This window comes from Lissotriton helveticus, chromosome 3_2 (assembly GCF_964261635.1).
Source record: "Lissotriton helveticus chromosome 3_2, aLisHel1.1, whole genome shotgun sequence".
NCBI classification, from domain to species: domain Eukaryota; kingdom Metazoa; phylum Chordata; class Amphibia; order Caudata; family Salamandridae; genus Lissotriton; species Lissotriton helveticus.
This window is the reverse complement of record NC_136062.1, coordinates 499444558-499470171: the sequence shown is the minus strand read 5'-3', so window position 1 is coordinate 499470171 and position 25614 is coordinate 499444558. Positions and strand designations below refer to the sequence as shown.

Here is a 25614-nt window from a genome sequence, read left to right as displayed (position 1 = left end):
TTAGAAAATTATTCCTTTGCTCAACCCTTGGTAACGTGGCTGCGAGCAGACAGGCTCAACTTCAAAGACAGGTATGTAAAGCATTTAAAAACACAATTTCAGTAAATAATTAAGACACAACACAAAATAAAAATCCAACACCAATTTATAACGAGCATTTGCAATGCAATAGGTCTCGCATTAGGAAAGTTTGAGCTATTGGTATTGTAAATGACATTTTTTTAATTTATGTGTTGGTTTTGAAAATAGCTAAAGTAATAGCTTTGTCATTTACAATGCCAATAGTTTTAGCTTTCACAAATGTGACACCTATAGTTTTTGTAATGCAATATGTGTTGTATTTTCACGAAAATCCAAGAACAGAAGGGAAATATTAAAAAAAAATTGTGACATTTATAAGACAGACGTCATTGTTGTTCGAGTACTTTACGCTGGTGTTTGGATTCCTGTAAATCCCCAGTGTTGCAGGGTGCTGGTAGAATGCATGCGCTTAATGTCCCGTGACAAAATATGTGTACGTAGTGTTTGTGCTGGTAGGTGCTAAGCGAGTTGTTAGTTATCTTCCCTAGTACCGCCTAAACTTTCCTTTTAGAGCAGCCAAAAAAGCTGCATTTCAGATATTCTAAAATAATTGTTGCAAAATAAGCATAGTGTTTGGAACTAGCTCCGTGTAGGAAGACCATTACAAGATGAGAAACAAACTCATTGGGGAATCGATCGTGGCAAACCGTAGTCCGTCACATAGCGCTTACGCAACCGGAGGGCGGCATGTTAGTAGGCGTGACCTTAAGCTGCGCACGCGCACTGCTTCGCAACGTTCTCGTCTGTCGTCCTTTGTCCCGGGCGCTATCTTGCGCAGGGTAATCGGCCTCTGAGTTCTGGGGTTCTGGAGTCCGGTTGTGGAGCCAGAGCGGGAAGGAAACCGGGAGCGGTGAGAGCGGGGGGGGGGCTTGTATGGCGGTGGCGGACGCAACCGGAGGGCGGCATGTTAGTAGGCGTGACCTTTAGCTGCGCACGCGCACTGCTTCGCAACGTTCTCGTCTGTCGTCCTTTGTCCCGGCCGCTATCTTGCGCAGGGTGATCGGCCTCTGATTGGGTTCTGGAGTCCGGTTGTGGAGCCAGAGCGGGAAGGAAACCGGGAGCGGTGAGAGCGAGCAGGGGGGCGGGGGGCTTGTATGGCGGTGGTCTCTGTATGTGTGCGTGTGTGTAGGTGCCCTCCTGTGTGTGTCCGGCGGGGGGGAGGGGGGTGCGGGGTGCCGGTGAGTCGGGGAAAGTAGGAGGGGTGCGCGCGTGTGTGCCTTCCTGCCTGCGTGTGCATGTGTGTATGTCTGTGTTCAGGGAATCTGTGGCAGGGGACGTGCACGGCACCGGGCTGGGCGTGCGCGTTCGCGTACCCAAATCCAAGCTCGTAACACCTTTTTGTCCGTCATTCCCCCCAGACTGATCACTAAAGTTCTCGAGACTGGACGCATCCTACGGATGCTCTCCAGCTCGACCTAAAATAGGTAATATTTTTATCTTTTAAATGACACCAAAACGAAAATAATCCACTGTAGGGAACCTGAGATATGAATTTTTAAAGATTAGTCACTTTCTAGTGCTTAGAAACCAACAGCGCCCCTTTAAGTCTTTTTCTTTTCTCTGTCAGGGACACACCTTTATAAATTGTTCTGAAGAATTCTCACCACTGCAGTGGGCCGCCTTCTTCAGCAAGCGGGGTCCAGTTAGAACACCTTCCTGGCGTTCTGCTTGCAGGTCCCAAAGTATCCAACATGCAATCCAAGGTTCTTGAATCTCCAAGAGGGTCCTTGAAAGTGTGAAACTTCAATTCCGCAATCCACTTGAACAAAACCCCTTACAAATCCACTGTGCTCCAGGCTGGGAATTCTTTGTGGGGCTGTCCAGGTGAGCTCTGTTAACCTGTAGCTTGCAGGGAGTTTCCACTCTTGAGTCTTTTGGCAGCAAGGTAATCCACAGGGCTGTAGTTTCAGAGGGTGCAGTCTTCATAGGGCATGCCTTAGAGTTCCTTGCACACAGCAAAACCTTCAGCAGGGCACTTCTTGCTTCATTCAGTTTCAAGCAGCAGATCTTGAGGGCTCTGCCCCTCTCAGATACTTATTCAAAATTCTCTAGGTCAAGCACCAGGTCACTGCTGACCAATGAGAGCAGGGCAACTCCTCCTAGTTATGTGGAGAAGTGTGGCTCACTGGTTAGAGGAGGCAGACCTGGAAGCAGAGGTCAGCCCGGGACCAGGGTTCAATTCCCGACTTGGCGGGGTCTTGAGTCCTAAAATGTCCATGGACTCGACAATTCTCACTCCGGTGCCTACTCAATTCACGGGTTCACACTCTGCGACTCTGGGCAATAGCTTGCTTAATCTCCACAACGGCCCCTCGCGGTGGGATGCCTGGCTTTCACCTTGCGGATACCCTGCTGGGGTTATCTCACAGGGGAATACCAGGACGGGTTCCCTAAGCAAGCGCTTAGAAACCGCTTGGTGATTTGCGCTATATAAATTCCTGTACATTTACATTTACATTTACAGTTATGACCACATCCTGTGGAGTGTGTCATTAGTTTGGCCCAGAATGCATCATCCTTCCAAATCCATAATGGCTGATTTTCCAGCAAGGAGGTAAGAGCTGGCTAAACACACCCCCTGGGATATCTCATTTCCATGGACCATCCCAGTAACATCTGCAAATTCCTTTCTTAAGCCTAGCCCTGACTCTGGGGCACGACTGTCATTGTGGACTAAAACCCAGGCCTCCTCTCTTGCCTTTGAAGAGCGTAGTGTACGACGCCACCTCCTGGCCCGGCATTCCTATAGAACAGATCACTGCCCTCCCAGCAGCCTGGCTAATCCACTTAACTCTGACCAATCAGGGCAGACCACTGAAAGGCTGAATTTGGACTTACAAACAAGAAAGTCTCATAACTTATTGTATGTACACTTTAGGAGAAAATCAACAATATAATATTGTTGGATTTACTACGACCATTCGTACTCCTGAGGCAAAACAGCCGGGAGCTTGATTTTAAAAGTGTATTTTGTGTATTTCCTGTGTTTTATGAAGCCTACCTGATTGCTGCTTGCACTTTGCACTTTACCCCCCCGAGGGCGCCGTGTAGCGGATCCAGCGCTCACGTGTCACCCTCCACGCCGCTTCCTTGGCGCCTGGCCACGCCCACCCGGAGGCCACGCCCCCTACCCGCCCTACTTAAAGCGCTGACACACAAGCGCTCAGTTGGTTCGTACTCCTGAGGCAAAACAGCCGGGAGCTTGATTTTAAAAGTGTATTTTGTGTATTTCCTGTGTTTTATGAAGCCTACCTGATTGCTGCTTGCACTTTGCACTTTACCCCCCGAGGGCGCCGTGTAGCGGATCCAGCGCTCACGTGTCACCCTCCACGCCGCTTCCTTGGCGCCTGGCCACGCCCACCCGGAGGCCACGCCCCCTACCCGCCCTACTTAAAGCGCTGACACACAAGCGCTCAGTTGGTTCGTACTCCTGAGGCAAAACAGCCGGGAGCTTGATTTTAAAGTGTATTTTGTGTATTTCCTGTGTTTTATGAAGCCTACCTGATTGCTGCTTGCACTTTGCACTTTACCCCCCGAGGGCGCCGTGTAGCGGATTCAGCGCTCACGTGTCACCCTCCACGCCGCTTCCTTGGCGCCTGGCCACGCCCACCCGGAGGCCACGCCCCCTACCCGCCCTACTTAAAGCGCTGACACACAAGCGCTCAGTTGGTTCGTACTCCTGAGGCAAAACAGCCGGGAGCTTGATTTTAAAAGTGTATTTTGTGTATTTCCTGTGTTTTATGAAGCCTACCTGATTGCTGCTTGCACTTTGCACTTTACCCCCCGAGGGCGCCGTGTAGCGGATCCAGCGCTCACGTGTCACCCTCCACGCCGCTTCCTTGGCGCCTGGCCACGCCCACCCGGAGGCCACGCCCCCTACCCGCCCTACTTAAAGCGCTGTCACACAAGCGCTCAGTTGGTTCGTACTCCTGAGGCAAAACAGCCGGGAGCTTGATTTTAAAAGTGTATTTTGTGTATTTCCTGTGTTTTATGAAGCCTACCTGATTGCTGCTTGCACTTTACCCCCCGAGGGCGCCGTGTAGCGGATCCAGCGCTCACGTGTCACCCTCCACGCCGCTTCCTTGGCGCCTGGCCACGCCCACCCGGAGGCCACGCCCCCTACCCGCCCTAGAGATCCCCTATTTTAATGTGCAACCCCAGAACGCGCAGCGGACGTGCGCAGCGGGCGCGCCGTTTGCGCGCCGAAGGCGCGCCTAAGGCAAGCCCGTCTGCGCCCGTCCGCGGCCGGACGGGGCTAGGGGCACGTCCCCATGCCAATTTTATGTGCTACTCCTCTGAGGAGCTGACCTCTCTCCAGGGCCACTGGCCACTCTCTGAATCCATCGGAAAGCACATTGCATCGTTAAAACTCACTCCCTCTTCTACCTCTATACCGCTGCCGCCATTGCCGGCCCCACCGCTGCTTTGCCCCTCCGTACCTGACCCCCCTCCCTCTACTCCTCCGCTATCTGTCATCTTACTCAATACCAGATCTGCGGTCAAACACCACCATGAGCTATCCGTCCTCCTCGACTCTGAGAAACCGGATCTATTGCTCTTGACCGAGACCTGGTTTTGTGACTCGTCCCTCCCCGTTCTCCTGGCCACCCTTCCCCCTACCTATGTTGCCCTACGCACTGACCGCCCGGCGGGCAGGACAGGCGGTGGTGTGGCATTGATTGCCCGGGCGGACTTTAATTTTCAGATCCTTCCATCTTCCCCTATTTCCTCCTCTGAATTCCTTGTTGCCCGATCCCTTTATTTCTCTCCCCCCATCACTTGCCTCTTGATGTATCGCCCACCCCAGCCCTCGCCCCTATTCCTACCTGCGTTCCAGGACCTACTGGCCACCCTGGTGGTCAACTACGCTTCGATCCTGGTCCTCGGTGATTTTAATTACTGGCCTTCCGACCCTTCCGAGTGCGCCACTTCGAAGGAATTCACAGATTCTCTGCTCTCCCTGAACTTGGTGCCGCATATTTCGGTTCCCACCCATTCTCACGGTCACATTCTCGACCAGGTATGGTCCCTCAACCTCCCAATTTCCCCGGTGACTGTCTCTCCCTGCCCCTGGTCGGATCATGACCTCATTTCCTTTTTCATCTTAATTGAACCAGCGCCGAAAATCCCACGCCCCAAAAACACATGGGCCAGAAATTGGAATAGAGTTGACCTCCCTGCTTTGACCTCCCTGCTCCGGAATTCCCCTCCAACCCTTGCTGGCCTCTCGTCAAACTCTCAAGCCGAGGCAATTAATGCCTGGCTAGCCAGAGGCTGTGACTCTGAAGCCCCCTTGCGCCGTATTTCCATCCGTCGACCCAAGGATTCTAATAGATGGTTTGATGGCAACTTAAAAGAACTTAAATTGACCGTTCGTCAAGCAGAGAGACACTGGAGGAAGGACTATTGTCCTTCATTAAAAACCCTCTACCTCTCTGCACTTGCCAAATATAAAACGGCAATCCTTGATGCCAAAACCGCCTATTTTTCCACCAAAATCACGTCAGCCGAAAACAAGCCCAGGGAGATCTTCAACATTGTGAATGATCTAGCCTTCTCTGACAGAGCCTCACCCCAAATTCCTCCATCCCAGTCTTTATGTACCCAACTTAACTCATATTTCCTAGACAAGATTATTACCATCAAGGCTAACATCCCTCCCCCTTCATCTGCCTTCGTCGATCTTCCCCCTCAGACCGTCCCAAGTTGTCTTACCTCTATTCCCCCCCTTACCCAGGAAGTGTTCTTGGAGATTCTACCTAAGGTTAAATCGGGCTCCCCTGCAGATGTCTGCCCTGCACGCATTCTGCAGCAAATTTACTCCTGCTGCCCTGAACCCCCTGTCACTGTCCTGAACAACTCTCTGGCCCAGGGAGTCGTGACACCCGCACTCAAAGCTGCCACCATAGTGCCCATACTGAAAAAGCCTGGCGCGGACCCAACCATCTCAGCCAATTATCGCCCCATCTCCCTACTGCCCTATTTAGCCAAGGTACTAGAGCGCCACGTCACCGCGGTACTCAGTGCCCACGTAGAGGCAAATGGGGGGCTGGCTTCCCGCCAGGCTGGCTTTCGTCCCAGGCACTCGACCGAATCAGTCGTGGTATCGGTCCTAGATGAACTCAGGAAGGGAATGGATCACAACCAACACCAGGCGCTGGTGCTCCTGGACCTCTCCGCCGCTTTTGACACGGTTGACCATAACATCCTCTTGTCCCGTGTCAAGGCGGCCGGAATCCAGGGAACAGCCCTGGTTTGGCTTTCCTCCTTTCTGAGGGACCGTACCCAGGCGGTTCGGCTGGGAGCCTTCACGACCACCCCACTCCCCGTCACTTGTGGTGTCCCCCAAGGTTCTTCCCTTTCCCCCTTACTTTTCAACCTTTACATCTCCCCTCTTATTTTCGCTCTTCAGCAGCTGGAGGTCACTGTATTTAATTATGCAGATGACCTCCAGCTCATCTTCGACCTGTCTTCTTCCTCTCTCTCTGTTTCTAATTTTCAGTCCATTATGATTTTCATCAGGGATTGGATGAACCACAACCACCTCAAATTGAACCCAAAGAAGACCGAGCTGGTTCTCACTGGTGGTTCATCCAGTCCCTGGAACCCCCACTTTTGGCCCCCCTCTCTTGGTCCCGCCCCTACCCCTTCAGCCACAGTAAAAACACTGGGAGTGAAAATGAACAGTCACCTCACTCTTCACTCCCAAATCAGTTCCGTAGTTTCCTCTTGCTTCCTCACCCTTCGGACAATCCGTATTGTTTCCCGTTTTTTCTCCCCCCAGGCTCTCAAACTGATCATGGCCGCATTGGTAATCTCACGGCTGGATTACGCCAATGCCCTTTATAATGGCATTCCGGCATACAGCTTACGGAGGCTCCAGGTGGTGCAGAACCACGCGGCCCGGCTTATCTACGGTCTCCCACGTTACCATCACTCCTCCCCCCTTCTTAGGGAGCTCCACTGGCTGCCTATCAGGGAGCGCTCCCTCTTTAAGACCGCCTGTATGACCTTCCAGGCCCGGCAAGGTACTGCCCCGGCCTTCATCGCTTCGCTGATTAGCGACTATGTTCCCTCCAGAGAGCTCCGGTCCTCCTCCAAAGCTTTCCTCCAAACCCCCCGTTTTAAGCGGAAAAAGTGGGGTGGTGCCAATTTTTCCACCCTGGCCCCTGCTTTGTGGAACTCTCTGCCTGATCACCTACGTTTTGCCACCCACTATGTCTCTTTTCGAAAGGATCTCAAAACGTTCCTGTTTAGACAGGCCTTCCTTTTATAAACTTGCTTACCCCTGCAATCCTCAGTGAACCGGACCTTGTTAGCGCCAAGAAACCGCTCGGTGGACGTTGCGCTCTACAAATGTTTAAAAAAAAAAAAAAAAAAAAGTCTTTGAATGGTCCGGCTAGTCCTCTCCTATCAATATTTATTAATCAATCACTTCCTACCATGTTAACCTATGGGCCATGTGGTTCGCAATGGGGAAAATGACTTGCGCCACTTTTGTAGCACCAGGGCTTATAAAACCATATTTTATAAGTATTTCCCAAATTTCTACCGGACCCCCACCCCCTGTGCAACATGGGGAGACTTCAGGGATTCTGAATCTGCAGAAATATTGCAGATCACCCTTACCCAATTCTTCCAGCATCAAAGTCGAATTTGAGCACCTCTTTAAGACAATGTGGGGACTGAAATGTAAAATTTCACTTAACCCAGGCTTCTAAAAACTCATTTTATAAGGGCGCTCCTTATAGATAACTGACCCCCCACCCCTGGGATACCTAGGGGGGATCCTGGGGGTCCCTAATATGCATAAACATTGTAGGTTTTTAATTTTTAAGGGCCCCTACCCCCAAAGTCGAGTTTGGGGCACAATTTAGGGTTTAAACTGACCTCAGGCTTCAGCACTGCACACATGCTGGTGCAGAGAATCTGCTGGCCTCTAAACTGCCATGCCCCAGGATACTGGAGACTTCTAGGTAGTTTCAATCCCCTGCCCTATTACATACTAGGGGCTTAGGTGGTAGGTCATGCCAACTACAGGGGTACCCCACCATACTATAGTGTACCCTAGTGTATGTTGGGTGTTTTAACTGTGTTCTAATGTGTTCCTTTTAGCTTGGCCCTGGTTAAACAGAGCCCAGGGTCAGTCAGAGAGTCAGTTACCACCAGTTCCAGTCAGCAAAAAGTTGGGGGGTGCCCAGGGCACAGGATGACTTTGCAACAATATATATATATATATATATATATATATATATATATATATATATATATATATATATTCAGCAGGAACTCCGCAATACCACCTCCAATCCCTCAGGACCGGCGAAGCAGGAGACAGACCACAACTTCTTTCCAGGTAAGTTTATTTTTTCAGTTTTTTCATGAACCAACCAACCATGACGTGTTTCGGGCTTTGCAGCCCTTGTATATTTTTTTTTATATGTATTTTCTACATGCTCCAGGATCCCGCACATAGGCGGGGGTTATTCATAGATTATGACTTTGAGTATCCCCTGGATGAGAATTAGGATTACAGGTAAGTAACTAATCCTTCAAGGCTTCCATCACTTCCCAAAAATGGGCTCTGGCCCGTTCTGTGCTCGGACTTACAATATTATCAGTGAGAAATCCCCAGGAGCCAGAAGCCGTCCCAGCCTCTTTCAAGTGTCCTGCCTTCAGTTCCAGGGCTGGGCCTAGAGTTTCATCAGTGGCCACAAAATAACTTCCAGCATTGGGACTTAAACTATCGCTGCAACCAAATCAACCATCGAGGGCTTCATTACGGTCTGCCTCAAATTCCTCCTAGCTTCCAGCCCACTACTTCTATAGACTGTAATTTGCGCTTTGTGATATTTGGCGCTATTTTCACCTAAGTCTTAAAAATTAATCTCTCTTGCTCCCTGTTGAATTTTTTTTTCTTCGTATTTTACGTATAAAATTGAGTGTTTGCACTTTCTTTGTGGTGTTTGTGTTTGAACTTTCTTTCATCTTTGTGGTACACACCAAACAGCCAGGGGCATGAGGTGAGAGATTCTCCTGGGTGAAGTGGAAGCCAATCCATGTAGTTCTCTCCGACAGCTGTACTATGAAGCCAGAGCCAAAGAATGACCTCACTTCTGGGAGTTATTGCACATTAATGACCTGAAATGGTGCGAGGGGGGAGGATTGGCTTCATGACGAGGGAGGTGGTGCTTTTCTCCGTCACAGGGGCTGTATGTGATTGAATGTAGTGTTACGCTGTGTTCAGAACTGCTCTCTGATCACTATGCGCCTTGTTTCTTTTCTGCCAGTTTCAGATCGGTGAGCTTGCCAATATTCTCACAAGTAAACTCGAGTTCCTGGGTATAAACCGGCAGTCTGTGTCCAACTTCCACGTGCTGCTGTTCCAGACTGAGGTGAGATGTACTGCATGGTTTGTTGCCAGTAGTGTCGCAATGACATTTGTGTAATCTGCTATCCGTAGCACAAGGGGTTTCACATCCTGTCTATCCTGCCCCTCTTTATCAACCTTCTGTGGGTTTTTTTCTTCTCCATTTGAGCCTCTCTCCTCATTGGTGTATGTGATTTTTCAGGTTCTGTAGTAGATAGTAGTTGGATCAGGACTTTATTTTTTAGACCGTCTGAGTATTTGACCAAACAAGGAATGTGTTCCTCCAAATATTTATTCCCCAGCCTGGTTTCCTTTGATTTGATCTGCTGCTGCCCTCCTGGTTTCAGGGAAGGAAGATGATCATGATTCGACTTTTAATTAATGGGTCGCAGCAGCAGATTTGTACTTTATCCTTTCAGTACACTCCTATCGCTTCGTGGTTTGCACTATCAAGCGTTCAAACGTATATGAACTAAGTGCAAACAAGGTTCAAAAGATATCAAAAAGATTGCGCTAAACTACTTCAAGCTCGTTAGAGAGCTTGAGCTACATATTATGCTAAGCTTGCCCCTTCAAACTTCACTAAGGAAATATTTGCCATTGTAAATACCTTCATGTAGCCTTGTTTGTCTCTAACCTATCATTCCTTCTCACTATTTATCCGATAATGTGGCACCATCCTTTCAGGTAGGAAAGTGCTCCTTTTTGACTTGGTCACCCCCACCTTTTGCCTGGTCATTGATGTGATTTTGACTGGAAGTGCACTGGGTCCCTGCTAACCAGGTCCCCGTGCCATCGCTTTCCAAAAAACTGTACCGCCCTCCCTCCCCCCAAATTGGCGATACCTTCAGCACCCTCTGCAAGTCGCTAGTAAACAGTACCCCAGTACCAAGGGCCCGGGGTACTAAAGAGGGTCCCTAAGGGCTGCAGCACGAATTGTACCATCCTAAGGGGCCCCACACCAAGCACATGCATGACTGCCACTGCAGGCTGCGTGTTTGACACAAAGCCCTGTGTACACATCAAGAAAGAAGAATGCACACATTTGTTTTGTTTCTCAGTTTTTCCATGCTCCCAGGCTCATTTTTACTGCGCACAACCCTGTGGATGTGCACTGTCCTTGCGCGTAAAGTACAACTGCAAAAATTAGGCAGTGAATGTAGGAAAGTGCCCCTTTTTGCATGGTTGCCCCCCACTTTTTGCCTAATATTGATGCTGTTGGACTAAGTGTGCCATCTGTTCCTGCCAACCAGGGACCCAAGGCCTATGTTCTGTTGCAAAACCCAATTGGCACTCTTTGGCCACAGGTCAGTCCCTTGTAAAAGGTAGCAAGGGCACTGTGACCAGGGAAGACTCCTAAGGGCTGCAGCACTTATTGTGCCACCCGTAGGGGCCCGGTGCCCTGACACACACACACACACTGCCTTTGCAGGCTGCGTGTTTTGGTGCTGAGCAAAGTGAAGTCGACATGGCACACATCCATGTGTTAAAGCCTACAACCCACTGCCGTGGCATAGGTACTGCTCATGCAGCTATGCCCTCACCTGAAGTATAGTGCACCCTGCCTTTGGTCTGTGAGGCCTGGTAGAGGGGTGGCTTACCTATGCTGCCAAGCAGTGTTAGCTGGCATGGCACCCAGACGGTGCCATGTCGACTGTCGTTTTCTCCCTCACAGGGGCATACAGGCTGCAAGGGCAGTGGCACGGTTCCAATGTGGGTTGGGGGGGGTCCCAAAGGACCATCCTCAGCTCCCAGGTACCCAGGGTACCACTTACTAGGGGCTTACAGGCGGCAGAAGTACTAATTTAGAGTTTGATTTAGGGAAGGAGCACTGGCACAGAGCACCTGGATGGTAGGGACCCTGTGCACTACATTTGAAACCGCATCAAAACCAGGCAAAGAGTGGGGGCTAACCATGCAAGAGAGGCCCCTTATCACAAATGTATACAGAACCAACTTTTTAATTTCACTATAAAATTGAGTAATTTTCAGCAAATGTACCTCCCGGGCTGAGCCAGATCACTTTCATAACTAGCTTAAAATTTGTACCTCAGGGGCACCAGACGATCCGTCCCCTCTTCATTTTGATATGGGGTCGATATTTCATTGGACCGCAATTATATTCGTTTTTAAACGATCCAATGGTTCTCCTATAGTTCCTTTGTCATAGAAACGGATACCCTTGGTTCCTCCATTAATGATGCCATCTGCAGATCCCACGGTGACGGCGAACGTCTGCCTTATGTGACGTTTACTAATTGCAAAGATTATGGAAAAGGCTGTATACCCTCCAGCTTTTGAACACCTACCAACTTCGAATCTCAATCGAGATTCAGGGCACTCTATAGCACTGAAACTGCTCTAGTCTCCGTAACAGAGCTAACGTCTATCGATTCTAGATGGTGGAGACTGTGCCACCTTGTTTATTGTATCTCTGCCTGACGTTCCATTGTAAAGCACTTTTTCCAGCTCGATCTCCAGCTCAGTAGTGAAGTGACTGATTTCTTCTTTTTTGTCAGGTCATTACCTGGTGGTGGCTCCTTCCTGCTTCTTAAGCATGGAGGACCTCCGGGCTGATCCAGCTATTGGTCTCCATCACAGAGTGGCTCGTTATGATCTAAAAAATGAGATGCATAGTGTAGAGTCCAGGGGTTCCCTTAAGAGTGGACCAGGGCTTCCTGTGGCAATCCCATAGTGCTCTGTGGTTGACAACTGCAAATACACACAACAGCCAATAAATGACACACGACTCGAAGGAGATCCACACCAATGTCCAAAAATAGCAGGTATATTTGTATATATTCAGGCATTGGAAGAAAATCATTCAAGTATGTCTGATTCAAGTAAGGTATAGTGTGCACAGTCCAGGGGATCCCCAAAGGTACACAGAGGCTAAAGTAGATCATACCTTACTCATTCGTGGTCGTGTGGCCGAGCAGTAAGGCAGTATCAGAGGACAATGTAAAGCATTTGTGGTACACACTCAGCAAATGAATTCACACAATCAAGAACTGAACTCCAGGCCAAATGGTTTGTATAAAAAGTTATGTTTTAATTCTAGAACCAAGATTTGCTTGTAGCAAGCAAGTTAAACTACATACAATGTGACTTTTTAAAATGCAATAAGTACTGGTTTTGTAGGAACATTCAGATTACTTTTTCAAACGAGAAAGGAATTTGCAAACTGTTCAAAAATGCTTTTAGTATGAAATGCACACCTAACAGTTTACACAACACTGGACATGTGTAATCAGGTTAACTCTTGTGCCAGCAATAGGTTACTTTTTATGCAGAACGAGACAGATGAACACTCGGTCCTATGGGAAAAACATTAAGTTACAGGTGAGTAAAACGCCTTTAGGATTGGAGTTTTGGGGGAGTTAGAACCAAGGTTCAGGTTGGCACTCGAGGGACCACCAGCAGCACTAGGGCAGCCGGGTGCAGAGGCCCAATGTTTCTCCATGGAGTATAGGGGCCTCCGGTTGGTGGCCGCTGACGAGCAGACCACAGGGTCGTGGGAACAAAGCTCTTGGTTTTAGGCTCAGGGTAAAGGGGGGTCTGGTTTAGCGCACCTGAAGCAACTCCGGGGCAGGAGGGTGCAGTTTTGGCGTCTGGTGCCCTGTTTTTAATGGGGATTCCCGGTTTTGGTTTTCAGCTGCAGGCTCTGTCCAGGAAGAGTTCTGGGAGGAATCAACAGTTACGCAGATAGGTTATACAAAAGTCCACCCTGAGCACACTTTAATAATTATTTCAGAGTCCAATAATTATATTCAAATCGTGCAGTGTCGTTCCAAAATTCAGTAGTTTTATTGATGGTATTTCCACAGCTTGAAGTATAATGCCACAAACAGCCAACACGTGTTTCGTTGTGCGGAGTTACGCACTATTAACTTTTTCAGGGCCGAAGATTTAGACAGCAGTCTATAGAATAACCTTCTGACTTACTATATCAATCAATGCAAGTAAGGTTCTGGTAGGTATTCCAAGGATAGTATTATGCGTTTCACATACATGTGCTCCACACGCTATATGTATCCGGCGCAGCCGCACATAAATCTAGAAAATGGTGCATCAGAATCCAACCAGTGAGAAAAGAGTACTGTAAATGCCCAGAAAGATCACGAGTCCATGACTGTTCCACGCGTGGTTTCCCGTCCTCCATACAAATCTATTGGCGTGCAGAAGTCAACTGTGCGTAACTCCGCACGACGAAACACGTGTTGGCTGTTTGTGACAACCTACTTCATCAAGCTGTGGAAATACCATCAATAAAACTACTGAATTTTGGAATGACACTGCAAGATTTGAATATAATTATTAGACTCTGAAATAATTATTAACCTGTGCTCTGGGTGGACCTTTTGTATCTGTTGTACCCCCTTCATTGTGGGGCATTATGAGGTTAAATTGGTAACTAACCTCTCTCCCATTGGAGCACCGTCATTGAATATTTGTTTGTTATATAGCCTGATTTGTCTGTAGTGCGCCAGTACCCCCACCCCCCTTTTTTGTGCCTGGTTACCAAGTAGTTTGTAGCTAGGCACATAAGTTGGAGGGCTCGGGACGTAGGGGCACCTCTGGTTCTTTTCTCCAGGGCGCAGGACAGCTGGATGCTGGGGTGTCTTTTGGTCGGATTTCACCTTCCTGGGCAATTTGTGGTTGGGAGATAGGGTAGCGTCTCCGTGCAAAGGCTGCAGGTGACGTTGGGGAGTCCTGGAGGGGTCCACCCACGGTGGACTCGGGCTCTGGAGAGCTGGGGGACCTCGCTGGGACTGGAGGGCCACTCTCACTCGGGCCGTATTCGATGGGTGAAGTGGTGGTTCCAGGTGTCCAGTTTGTTTGTCCTCAGCGGGCTCGTAGTCTTTCTTTGGTGTTTCCTCTGAACAGAGCTGCTGTTCACAGGAGATCCGGTCTTTGTTAAAGGCAGTCAGTCCTCCCAGGGGTTCTGGAGGTCGCTGGCTGCAGGACAAGACTATTTTTGGCGCAGGATCTCTGGAAACTGCAGACGGGCCGGTAGGGCTGGGGCCAAGTAAGGTGTTCTCTGCAGTCTCCTCTGCGGAGCGTCGTCTTTTGTGATCAGTGGGCCATTTTCCAAGAGGGCCCTGTGGGGATGCAGAGATTTAATTTTGATTCGCTCTGCCACTGGGAGCCAATGAAGAGCCTTGAGGCTTTGACTGGGGCAGAATGATGTCTAGTAACATTGTGCAGAACTCTGGCAGCTGCGTTCTGCACAGTCTGTAATTTATGTAATGTCTTGTTTGGGGCTCGTCTTAGAGAGGATTTTTATAGTCTAATCAAGCCAGTATACGGGCCTGGACTACAAGTCTCTTGGAGGGAGAGGAAGCATATAAATAATTTTTCTGAGCATCCTGGGAATGCCAAAACAGGTTCTCGCCAGCTTTGCTGCTGTCGATACCCCATTAAGGGAGTCCTCCAACCAGACTCCCAGGCTTTTTAGGGCAGTTTTTGGATGGGGAGGTGAGGGGAAGGGGAAGGGGAAGGGGAAGGGGTGGGGGTGGGGGGGTAGTTCGGGGAGGGTGTCAAAGGCTGTTTTTCCGGCCTAAATCCATTGAAGGATAGGTGTTAACGAGGACCAAGAGTTCAGTTTTATTACCATTTGGTTTCAGATGGTAACTGTTTATCCTGGTATCCACCTTTTCTAGACAAGGGCCCATGGATGTGATTCTGAGTGGGGGAGAGAACCAATTGCGTATAGTCCACACTGGAAACTATTGTTGTTTATTTTATTTTTTATTTTGAAAGTTTTATATAGCGCGAACAAGATCTTTGCAGATATCAGAGCGCTTTACAAAGGCAAGGGGTAGGAACAGGAGAGTGCCTAACAGGCATTTGGGCATAGCGTAATTGTAGGTAATAAGTGAGTGGTAGGGTAGGTACACGAGGGAGCATAGTTAGGCAGGTAAGTCAGTAATACAAATAGTACAAATAAGAGGGAGCATGGACAATCAGGTAAGTCAATAATACAAGTAATACAAATGGGCAAAGAGATCAAACAAGTAGTACAGATCGACGCAGAGTCTTAAAAGGTCCAAAGTAATAGTTCAAGTGTATTTAGCCATGAGGATAGCTTTTACTTCTTTCTTAAAAAGAGTAGTGGAGAGGATGAGCCTGGTTTCAGGAGGGAGTGCGTTCCAGATCCTGGGCGCCATTCCTGAGAAGGAGCGTTTGTAAGTTTTTTCCTTCCGGAATCTTCAAGGCTTCAGCAGGAGATTGTTTGTGCTTCTGGTAGTTCTGGGCCCGCCAGAAATTGTCAGCTTCTGAGTGAGGTAGCCGGGTGAGTTCAGGTGGATAGCCTTGTGCGTCATGCAGGCAATTTTCAGCTGTATTCTGGCTTCAAAAGGCAGCCAGTTCAGGGATTTAAAGTCAGGGGAAATATGGGAGTGCTTTTTTGACCCAGTGATGAGTCTCGCTGCAGCGTTCAGAGAAGCTCTTAAGGTGCGGTAGTAGTTAGGGGGAGACCGCAGAGGGCGGAGCTGCCGTATTCAATTCGCAGGATTACTAGTGCTTGTACTGCAGTTTGGAAGTCTTTGGCTGGAAGGAAGGGTTTAAGTTTCCTCAAGGTATTTATTTGGAAGTTCGCTCCCTTAGTTGCTTTGCTGATATGCTGCTGCATGTTGAGATTGGCGTCAAGTGTTATGCCTAAAGATTTTGCTGAATCCACGATGGTCGGTTGTACATTGAGTGCAGTTAGATGCTTAAGCCAAGTTTGAGTGGTAGAGATTTTCGCAGGAGGTGAGATTAGGAGGAACTCAGTCTTCATAGCATTGAGTTTGAGGTGATTATCGGCAAGCCAGGATTGGGTGTTTCTGATCGTTGAGTTCAGAAGCATAATGTCTTTGGGGGATTGTAATTTGAGATATAGTTGAGTGTCATCGGCGTACATGTGAAAATGTACATTGGATGCTTGTAGCAGGGTGGTGAGAGGTCCCATAACTAGGTTGAACAAAGTTGGGGATAGGGAGGATCCTTGGGGGACACCTAACGATACAGGTACTGGAGAGGACATCAAGTTGTTGCTCTTGAATTTCTGAGACCGGTTGTGTAGAAAGGAAGTGAACCACTGGAGAACAGTCCCAGAAAGACCCATTCTTGTGTTTAAGAGTTCGAGTAAGTTCTCATGTTTAACAGTGTCGAATGCTGAAGAGAGATCAAGAAGGATGAGGAGGCAGGTGTCGTTTTGGTCTAGGATTTGAAGTGCGTCGTCGATTATGTGAGTCATAGCAGTTTCTGTGCTGTGTCCTGCTCGGAAGCCTGATTGAGGGTTGAGGAGATCAAACTGATCAATGTGTTTAGTCAATTGCAGTTGTACGCATTTTTCCAACAGTTTGGCGAGAGTGGGAATGTTGGTAATAGGACGGTAATTATTTAGATCGGTGAGGTCTGCTGTTGGTTTCTTTAGTAAAGGTGTAACTTGTCCAACTTTGAGGGAGTCAGGGATGGTTCCTTGTTGAAGTGAGCTGTTGATAATTTTAGTCCAGAGTGGGAGGAGCAAAGGGGTGAAGTCTTTTACAGCGCTGGCAGGAAGAGGGTCAGTGAGGTGATTGGATGGTTTCAAGGTGCTGAGTACTCTGTCAATTTCTACTTCAGAGTAAGTGTCAAAGGATGACCATGTAGCATTGTTTTTTGGTTCAATGGGTGTTATGCAGTAGGGTTTGGAGTAAAGGCTTGCGTCAATGAGGAGATCGCTCCTTATGTTGTCAGTTTTTTGGTTAAAGAAAGCAGAGAAGTCTTCACAGGAGGGTGCTTCGCCCAGAGTGCCGACTGATTGGGGTTGTTCCTTGGCTTGTGTTCTGATTAGCTCAAACAGTTTTCTTGGACGGTTTTTTGCTTGGTCGAGCTGGAGCCTGAAGAAATCTGATTTTGAGCGTTTTATTTTCCTGAAGTAGGCGTTTCTCTTTTTCTTCAGAATTTTTAGGTGCAGTGCCGAGGGAGCAGATCTCCAGGTGCGCTCTGCCATTCGCATGGCCCGTCTATCTTCATTGAGACTCCCGTCGTACCAAGGGTTGGAGATCTTAGTGGAGACTCTTTTCAGTTGCATCGGTGCAGCCTCATTGATTATTGAGGTCCTAGCGTTGAGATAGCGGTCAGTTAAGTATTGAACGTCAGTAACGCCGGTAGGGGGAGGTTGGAGATTGCAGCTGATAGGGGGTAAAGAGTTTGGGTTGAGTTTCTTCAGGTCTCTTTTCCAAACTTTGGGCTTGGAGGATTGAACCGGGTTAAGTTTAACTTTTTCATTGATGAAGAATGTGACAATATGGTGATCTGACCAGTCACAGGGTTGTATTGAATCAAGTTAAATAGTGCCTTCTTTGGAGATGATAAGGTCGAGGATAGAGCCTTTGTCATGGGTCGGACTGTTGCATATTTGGGTGAGGTCAAAAGCGTTAAGGAAGTTTTTGAGGCTATTTACCAATGAGTCACTGCAATCATTCCAGTGAAGATTGTAATCACCAAGGAAAATTTGAGTGTTTTGCCGTCCTGAATTGGTTGAGATTGTGTCCATGAGTTGTTGGGAGACGGTGAGGTTGTCCCCAGGTGGGTGGTAGATGATGTGTAGTGAACATACAGGTTTGTTTTCGCTGATGACATCAAGGCAGATGTATTCACAGGAGGTAAGAGAGGGGGCGGTGACTTTATTAACTGACCGGTTGCTCCTGTAAATGCATGCGATTCCACCGCCTGTCTTGCTGGACCTGTCAAGTCTAATGATGCAGTAGTTGGGGGGTGGGGGGACTAGGATATCCATGATAGGCGTGAAAGATTCAGTTAACCATGTTTCAGTTAGGATGGCTAGGTCAAGGTTCAAAGTAATGATGAGATCAGCGACCTCCGAGGAGTGTCTTTGGGCCGATCTGCAGTTGAAAAGAGTGCATTTGAGTCTGGGGGTGCAGAGGGAGGAGGAGGGATCTAGAGTGAGGGGGTCTTTTGTGAGGTTGTTGGGGACGGAGCCTCTGTTGTTTTGCGTGGGGTGCCTGAGGGGGTTGGGGAGAATCGTAGGAATTTACAGGTGTGTGGTGGCTAAGAGGTTTTGGCGAACCGGGACATATGTGCGGAGTAGGGTGTGTATGTCGAGGTCCGAAAGTGTATTGATAGTGCGTCGGGGGCAGTTGGAGGTAATGCGAGAGGGGATAGAGGTCCAATGTGGGGGGTGAGTAGGATGTGAGGGGGATATGTTGGGTGGAGAAGTGGTGGTGTGAAGGGGGTGTCTGGGGTGTGTGAGGAGTAACTCTTTGAGGGTGTGGAGTTCTTCTTTCACTTGGAGTTGGGTGGACATAATCATATCCAGCGTGGGGTTGGGTAAGGAGTTGGGGGTGGGCACTGAAGGAGTGCAGCTGTCTAAGTTACTGGAGTAGGGGGGGGGTGGGGGTGTTAGTGAAGTGGTTGGAGTTGGAGGTGTTAGTGAGTGTGTTGATATTCGGGTAGGTAGGGAGGTTGGGAAGGAGGGGAGTGAAAGTATTAATGATGGTGTTGGTGTTATTGGACAGGGAATCAGTGATAGGAGGGGTAGGGCAATTGGGGGAAGTGTGGAGGCTGGGGGTTGCGGGGTGACTGTGTGGTAGTGGGGAGTGAGAGTGGGGGGAGAGGTTGAGGGAAGAGTGAGGGCTAGGAGTGGCGGGAGGGCAAAGAGTGGGGGGGAGATGGGTTGGAGAGAGTCATGTTGTGTGGGGTGCAGTCAGGGGAGGTGGGTTGTTCTGAGAAGGTAGTCGGAAGTGTGGGGTGCTGGTTATGTGGGGTGGGGTGGTGGGGGTGGGGGTGTTGGTGGAGGAGGGGAGATCCGCGTCTGGGATTGAGGAGTGTGAAGTGTCTGTAGCCGGGGGGGGGGTGATAGAGTAGAGTACTTGGGGGAGGGAGGAGGTGCGTGTTAGTGATAGGAGGTTCTGTGCAGTCGAGGATGTTGGGATTGGAGGCCGGATGGTGTGGGATCTGAGGGTTGGAGATGTATTCTTTGAAAGTGGGGAACAGGTTGTCAAATAGGTCAAGGTTTCTGTCTGTGGATTGAATTAAGATAGTGCCGTTGTTGTAGATAGGGATGGTTGCTCTAGCTGGGTAGAGTTGGGATGGTGTGGTGGAAAGTGTTATGCCATGGGCAGTTTTCCTGGTGGTCGAGATGGTGAGTAGGGTGAAGAATGCTTTTCTCCATTGTGCTCTGCGTATAGTGTATAGAATGATATCAGTGTTCTTAGCTCCATTGATAAGAGAGAAGTAGTTGTCTAAAAAGGGGGTTTCAGGGTGGGACTTTAAGAAGTTGTTTAAAACGTTTTGCTTTTTTTTGGAGTGCTCTGGGGGGTAATTAATTTTATATGTGTGTTTGCCCGTGGGTTCCATGTTGGACGAAGGGGAAGAGGTAGATGAGGGGGGCTGTGTGGGTAGGTGTAGGAAAAGAGCTATGGTGTGTGCCAGGGAGGTGTGGGTGAAAAAGTCAAGAAGTGTGTATGGAAGGGTAGAGATTTTGACTAGCTTAAGATGGCCGCTTCGTTAGGCATGGTGAAGCAATGAGGGTTGACTAGTCTAAGATGGCCGCCAAGATAGAGAGATAGCAAAGAGTATAGTAGTCCTTTGTTTGTTATTATGTTGTGTTCATTTATAAGGATAGCTAGGTTAACCATGTCAAACGCTGCACTAGATCGAAGAGAATGATAGCTACCAGACCACCTCCATCAAGCAGCTCTTTAGCAGTGCACTTATCCCATCTCTATAGCTGGAGGAAGCACCCCCGGTGTTACCTACACGGCCCAGAGCTGCACGGCGCCCATGCTCCTGTTGGTTGCATTCCCCAATCCTGCAGTCTCAAAGAAGTTGTTGTTGCCACCGTTCCAACTCCATTACTTTTCTGTACCTTTTCTCCATTCACGCACAGCCTTACTAAAACTTCCATTTTAGGGCTTTTCATTTACCTATTCTCTTTGATTCTCCCTCTTTCCCAGTTACTGCCACGCTTTCAGATTTACCCTTATCAAACGTGTCCGTTTTCATTCCTCAGGCTAAAGCCTGCTTTCAGTCCCATTGCTCCCTCTACCTCTGTGATTAATTCTTTTGTTTCCTCAGTTGTGTGACTGGTAGTCTGTTCTGTTGTTTTTTTGTTGTTGTTGTTGTTTTGTTCCTCATCTCCACCATGGCTTAATCTGTCAGGCCCACGAACAGGGAAGAATGGAATGTGGGGAGTTGACATGCTGTCTCAGTCCAAGACTGGTTGGGGTGTAGTCGATGTACGGATCCGTCAAAACCCTACAGCAATGTCGTTTTCCCATCCAATCTTTACCCCTTGTATGTTGTTGGACTGATTATTACCATTAACCAATTTCCACCATTGCTGTTACCACCAATTCGCCTAATGGAAAGGGTGAAGATGTTATAGCAAAAAGAGTATATCATGGCATCGTAATCATTGGAACTGGGGGGGGAAAAAAAAACCAGCGCAAATTATTGGGACCAAACGAGTTTCCGCCAAAAAGCTCTTGTCTGGTTTTCCAGCCCTGGAAAGATCTATTTTTGATATTGGTAACATTGAGGAACACCAGTCATGTAACGACTGAGGAGAAGCCTCTTTCCACCGCTTACAGTTTTCACGTCGGGCCACCAACATAGAGTAGAACAAAAGGTTGTTAGTTAGGCTTTGCTTTTTGTCCACTACTCCGAATATTACTAGCCGGAGATCTATATTCACGGTGGAGCCTATTGCAGTTGTTAGTTTGTTGCCAATAAGATGTTAAATGTGGGCAATCCTAAAACATGTGTGTCTGAGGCCGCCACTTGGCCGCAACCGGCACACGCCACCGGTTCTCCCATTTGAAAATTTAGACAATCTCTGAGGGGAGTAGTAAGCCCTGTGAAGGGTATACAGATGGTTTCTACGAAGCCAAGCAGGTTTGACAATATCCCAGAGAACATTACAGGAAGCTAGTCATAGTTCATGCAAGTTTATAGAAGGCAACTGGGAGCCCCACAGCTGGTCTGGAAGATGGAATTCCCCGTCGATCTCCTCTAAAATTAGGTTGTAGAAAAAGGAAACCTCCTTGGGTGCAGGTGTCTTGTCAACTAAAGAAGATTCCAGTTGGCTACTTCCTCCAAGGGGCAATTGAGGGCGACGAGAAGCCCCAGTTGTTTGTGCTTGTGACCAACTTGATATTTGTAAACATTTTAATCTAGAAAAATTAGGGCCCACCATACTTACTAAATGTTCCCAGGAGAGCATATCCCCTTCCAGAAACAATCTCCCCATGTAGAGATTCCAGCATCTTTTAATGGACTTATCAGTACGTCGTTAGCCCAGCCAGGAGGAGCAGGGAGATCCCATATAGGAGATCTGTTTGAATGATAACCTATTTTAGTGGTGACTCTGAGATTGTACCAGGTTCTTGCTAGGCCCTGCAACACCTTCAGTTTGATCTTCTTGAAAAATTTGGGGTCTCCAAACTTGAAAAGAAACCCCAACTGCCCTAGACCTTCACACTGTAGTAATGTTGTAAACATCAACCCGATGCCTCGATCTGATGGGGTTTTAAGTAGCATTCGGGCGTGTCATCTGAAAGGCCCAAGCATAGATCTGGAGATCTGGACCAGCCAAACCACCCTTCTCCCTGCGACGTCTGTTTCCTCCAAGCTATTCTTGCACTCTTGTTCCTCCAGACAAATGAGGTGATGTCACTCTGCATCTTCGCAATTAATGATGTATCAAAATATAATGGTACACTATTAAAAATAAAAGTCAACTTAGGTAAAATGGACATCTTAACTAAATTTGACCGACCCAGGAGCATTAATGGAAGATGTCCCCAAGAGCCCATTAATTTCCTACATTCTTTAGCAACTAAGGTAAAGTTAATAGAGGCAATCACGTTGATATCCTTGACAATTCTTATACCTAGATATCTCATGTTATCACAGAGTTGCACAGGAAGCCCCGTTACTGCGCTGTTCCACACCATAACCTCGGTCTTGGTGGCATTTACTTCGTAGCCAGAGATGTTACCAAATTGTCGTGCTACTGGTAGTCTGTTCTGGTCACTCACAGCCTCTTCCAACACTAACTTACGGATTTGTATTCCTACTTTTTTGATGTTTGATTTCTTTATTCTGCTACCCATTTTTCCTAAGCTTTCCTTTGTTTTTAGATGTAGTAGTAAGTAGTATGCTTTGTATGCAACGCCTTGTGCTTTCCATGTTGCTGACACCTTCCCAGTCGTTTCACTTCACATAAATGAAGAACAAAATAAAGTAAATTTGCCAGCTTGATCCTTCCATCTCTTCTGGCCGTGCGACCTTAGTCTCCTATCCTCCTCTCCTACCCCCCTCCCCGCCCCCAGTGCTCCACGTAGGTCTGTGCCTCAAGGGATAGTACATTGATTGTATCTCACCTGTATTCTGCTTATTGTCGCTTGCTTCTAGACTCGAATTTCGGATTGGCGAGAAGGAGCACTCAACGGAAATTACCTCAAACAAAAACTCCAAGATGCAGCCGAACAAATAAGACAGTATGAAATTAACGCCACTCCAAAGGGCTGGTCCTGCCACTGGGACAGGTACGCATCTTCTACCCTTTTCACCTTTCACCTTTGACTTCTCAAACATGACTTGTGACCACCGCCACCTGACGCCGTGACATCCTCTGTCTGGAGACTGGAGAGAGGTGCTAACCAGGCCCAGCCTGCCGCACACGCACACTTTGGGCCAGCCACATACTGGAGCCAAATGAGTAAATGTTAAAAGTAGCTTCGTGATTGGACTGAGCAGATTTTTCCTGTCCAGGGTGTAATTGATTGTGTAGGGCAGGAATGGGGGGAGCGCTTGCGAAAGCTCTGTACGCTTTGCAGGATTTCTGGAAGGTTCAACCTCTCGAGTAACGTCAGCGAAGTTTACAGGATCGCCGTGGCAGCAGCTGTGACTCAACATGAAGATAAGAGACTCCTACATCAGGTCAGATCTTAAGATTTTTATTTGCCTTGATTATTTTTTGTAATTTAAATTTTTTGCTCTTATTTTTCAGTTCCCAGATCCTTTTACAACTTAGTTTTCACTGCTGTTATCCTAACTGTGGTCTCGGCAGTCCCTCTGGGAAGTAGGCGGCCTGCTCGTCTAGGCAGCTTTCTGTCAGTAGTCTGCATAAGAAAATGTTCCCATCTGTTAAGTGGCCAAACCCACTTTTGAGTTTTGATATTGCCCCAGAGCTGGTTTCTTTCTGCTTTGTTTGTCAGCCTAGGGCTGTAGCTATTCACAGGGCGCCCCAATCCTGCTGTGTGCCTTGTTGTCTTAAAGTTTGTGTGTGCATCTGTTCTTGGCAGTGAATCAGTGACTGGCTCCCTGAAGAGTCTCGTGCTCTTCGGGGAGTGCCAGGTGTGCTTCTCCCTGCTGGGATAGGAGGCTTAAATACGTTTTCTTTTTCTTGTGCTTTAGGGAGCATAGGCGTTATTTCTATCTAAATGAACAGACAGGTGAATCCCAGTGGGAGTTCCCTGATGTAGACGAGGATGGAGAGGAGGCACCAGAGGTGACTACAGCCCCGGAAGCTAAGGCTGCAGCTCCTCCTAAAGCCGCCCCGAAAGTGGCCGTTCCTCTGCCTGACCCAACCAACAGCCCCGCAGGTAAGGACATGGGGTTTTAGAGGTTTCTGTCTCTCAGTAGCCAGTATCTTGTTAGCTTGTGTCTGGGCGTTCAAATATTTGTCAACAAACCCTTGACCAAAAGTAATGGTTGTGAATGGTAGCAGTTGATGCCTACAAAGATGTAATTAACGTGCACGCAGCACTGGAGAAGGCCGCAGTGCAAGAAATCTTTCAGGGCCTACATTGGATTTGTTGTATTCATGTGGTGTCACAGCTGCGTGACGTGAGCAAATTATGTGCAAAAAATTCGTGGCGGTCTGCTAAATGCCATGAGGAGCAATATGTGGCTCTTCGTCCTGAAACATTACTAACTTTTAATCATTGGGGATAGATTTCAGGTCCGGGAGCATCCCAGAACTCTGTTGCGAATGTTTTGCAGAGGCTGCAGGTGATATCGGGGAATCCTGGAGCGGTCAACCCACGGTGTACTCGGACCCTGGCCGTATGCGGCTGGGGCAGTGGTAGTTCCAGGCGTCTGGTTTCTTTGTCCTCAGCTGGCTCGGAGTCTTTGCTTAGAGTTTCTTTTGAACAGAGCTGCTGTTCACAGGTGATCCGGTCTTTCTTGAAGGCAGTCAGTCCTCCCAGGGGTTCTGGAGGTCACTGGCTGCAGGACAAGATGATTTTTAGCTCAGGATCTCTGAAAACTACAGACGGGCGGGTAGTGCTGGGGCCAAGTCAGTTTTTCTCTGCAGTCTCCTCTGCTGGGCGGCGTCTTTCATCCTTCATAGGTTGCGGGAATCTCCTGTTCAAGGCATGTGGGCTGCTGAATTCTTCTGTGCATAGATCGCCGCCTAGTGTTGGGTCCGGATGATTGCACCTTGTTGTCCTGGAAGAGTCTTCGAAGTATCACAAGATAGGTGGTGACTCCCCTGGACAATAGTACGCATGGGCATGTTCTCCATCTTCAGATTGTTTTTTCCGCCATTGGGTTCGGATGTTTTTCCTACACCAACTTCGGAATCGAAACTAAACTTTTCTAGAGGCCAAAAGGCCTTCGACTTCGACGGTATTGTTCTCGCTCGGTACTTCTTGACTCGATCAAGCTTTCCCTCTCGACTCGGTCGTCGACGCGGGCTGTTGGGCCTTTTTGACGCCATGTGGGCCTGCTGTCGACGGAAAGGAGCCCGTTCAAAAGGTGCCCACAATGCCACTCCAAGTTCCAGCATAATGACAGACACACAGTATGCAACAAGTCCCTAACACCAGACCACAAGGAAGAAACCTGCCCAGCCTGTGCCCAATTCCATTCGAAGAAAACTATCCGGATTAGACGGGCCACTAGGCAAGAGATGCAGCGACAGGCACCGGAACCAGACAACATCTTCGAGGATGAACAGGATCTTCCAGAAGGAGAAGATTCGGATCTAGAGATCGTCACCGCCGAGGACCATTATGACTCCGATGATGAAATCCCACCGGGGCAAATCGTGAGTACATTGCCCCCGACAGAAATTACCCCCTTACAGAAGGCTCCGATCGAGGCATCGCCTAAAGGCCTTAGCCAAGATCCAAAACATCATTCAGCAGCCACGCTGCCCGGCT

General features: G+C 48.4%; 1 protein-coding gene across 3 annotated transcripts in view; it reads left to right on the top strand.

Annotated features, from left to right (window-relative positions):
• FNBP4 (formin binding protein 4) overlaps window positions 1-25614 on the top strand; it is a 235524-nt gene that overhangs the window by 50990 nt on the left and 158920 nt on the right. For all 3 annotated transcript variants that reach the window (XM_078684505.1, XM_078684506.1, XM_078684507.1), the window contains 3 exons: window positions 9372-9476; window positions 22859-22992; window positions 23864-24051. In XM_078684505.1, coding sequence (XP_078540631.1) covers window positions 9372-9476; window positions 22859-22992; window positions 23864-24051 — 427 coding nt within the window. The remainder of the gene's footprint in view (window positions 1-9371; window positions 9477-22858; window positions 22993-23863; window positions 24052-25614) is intronic.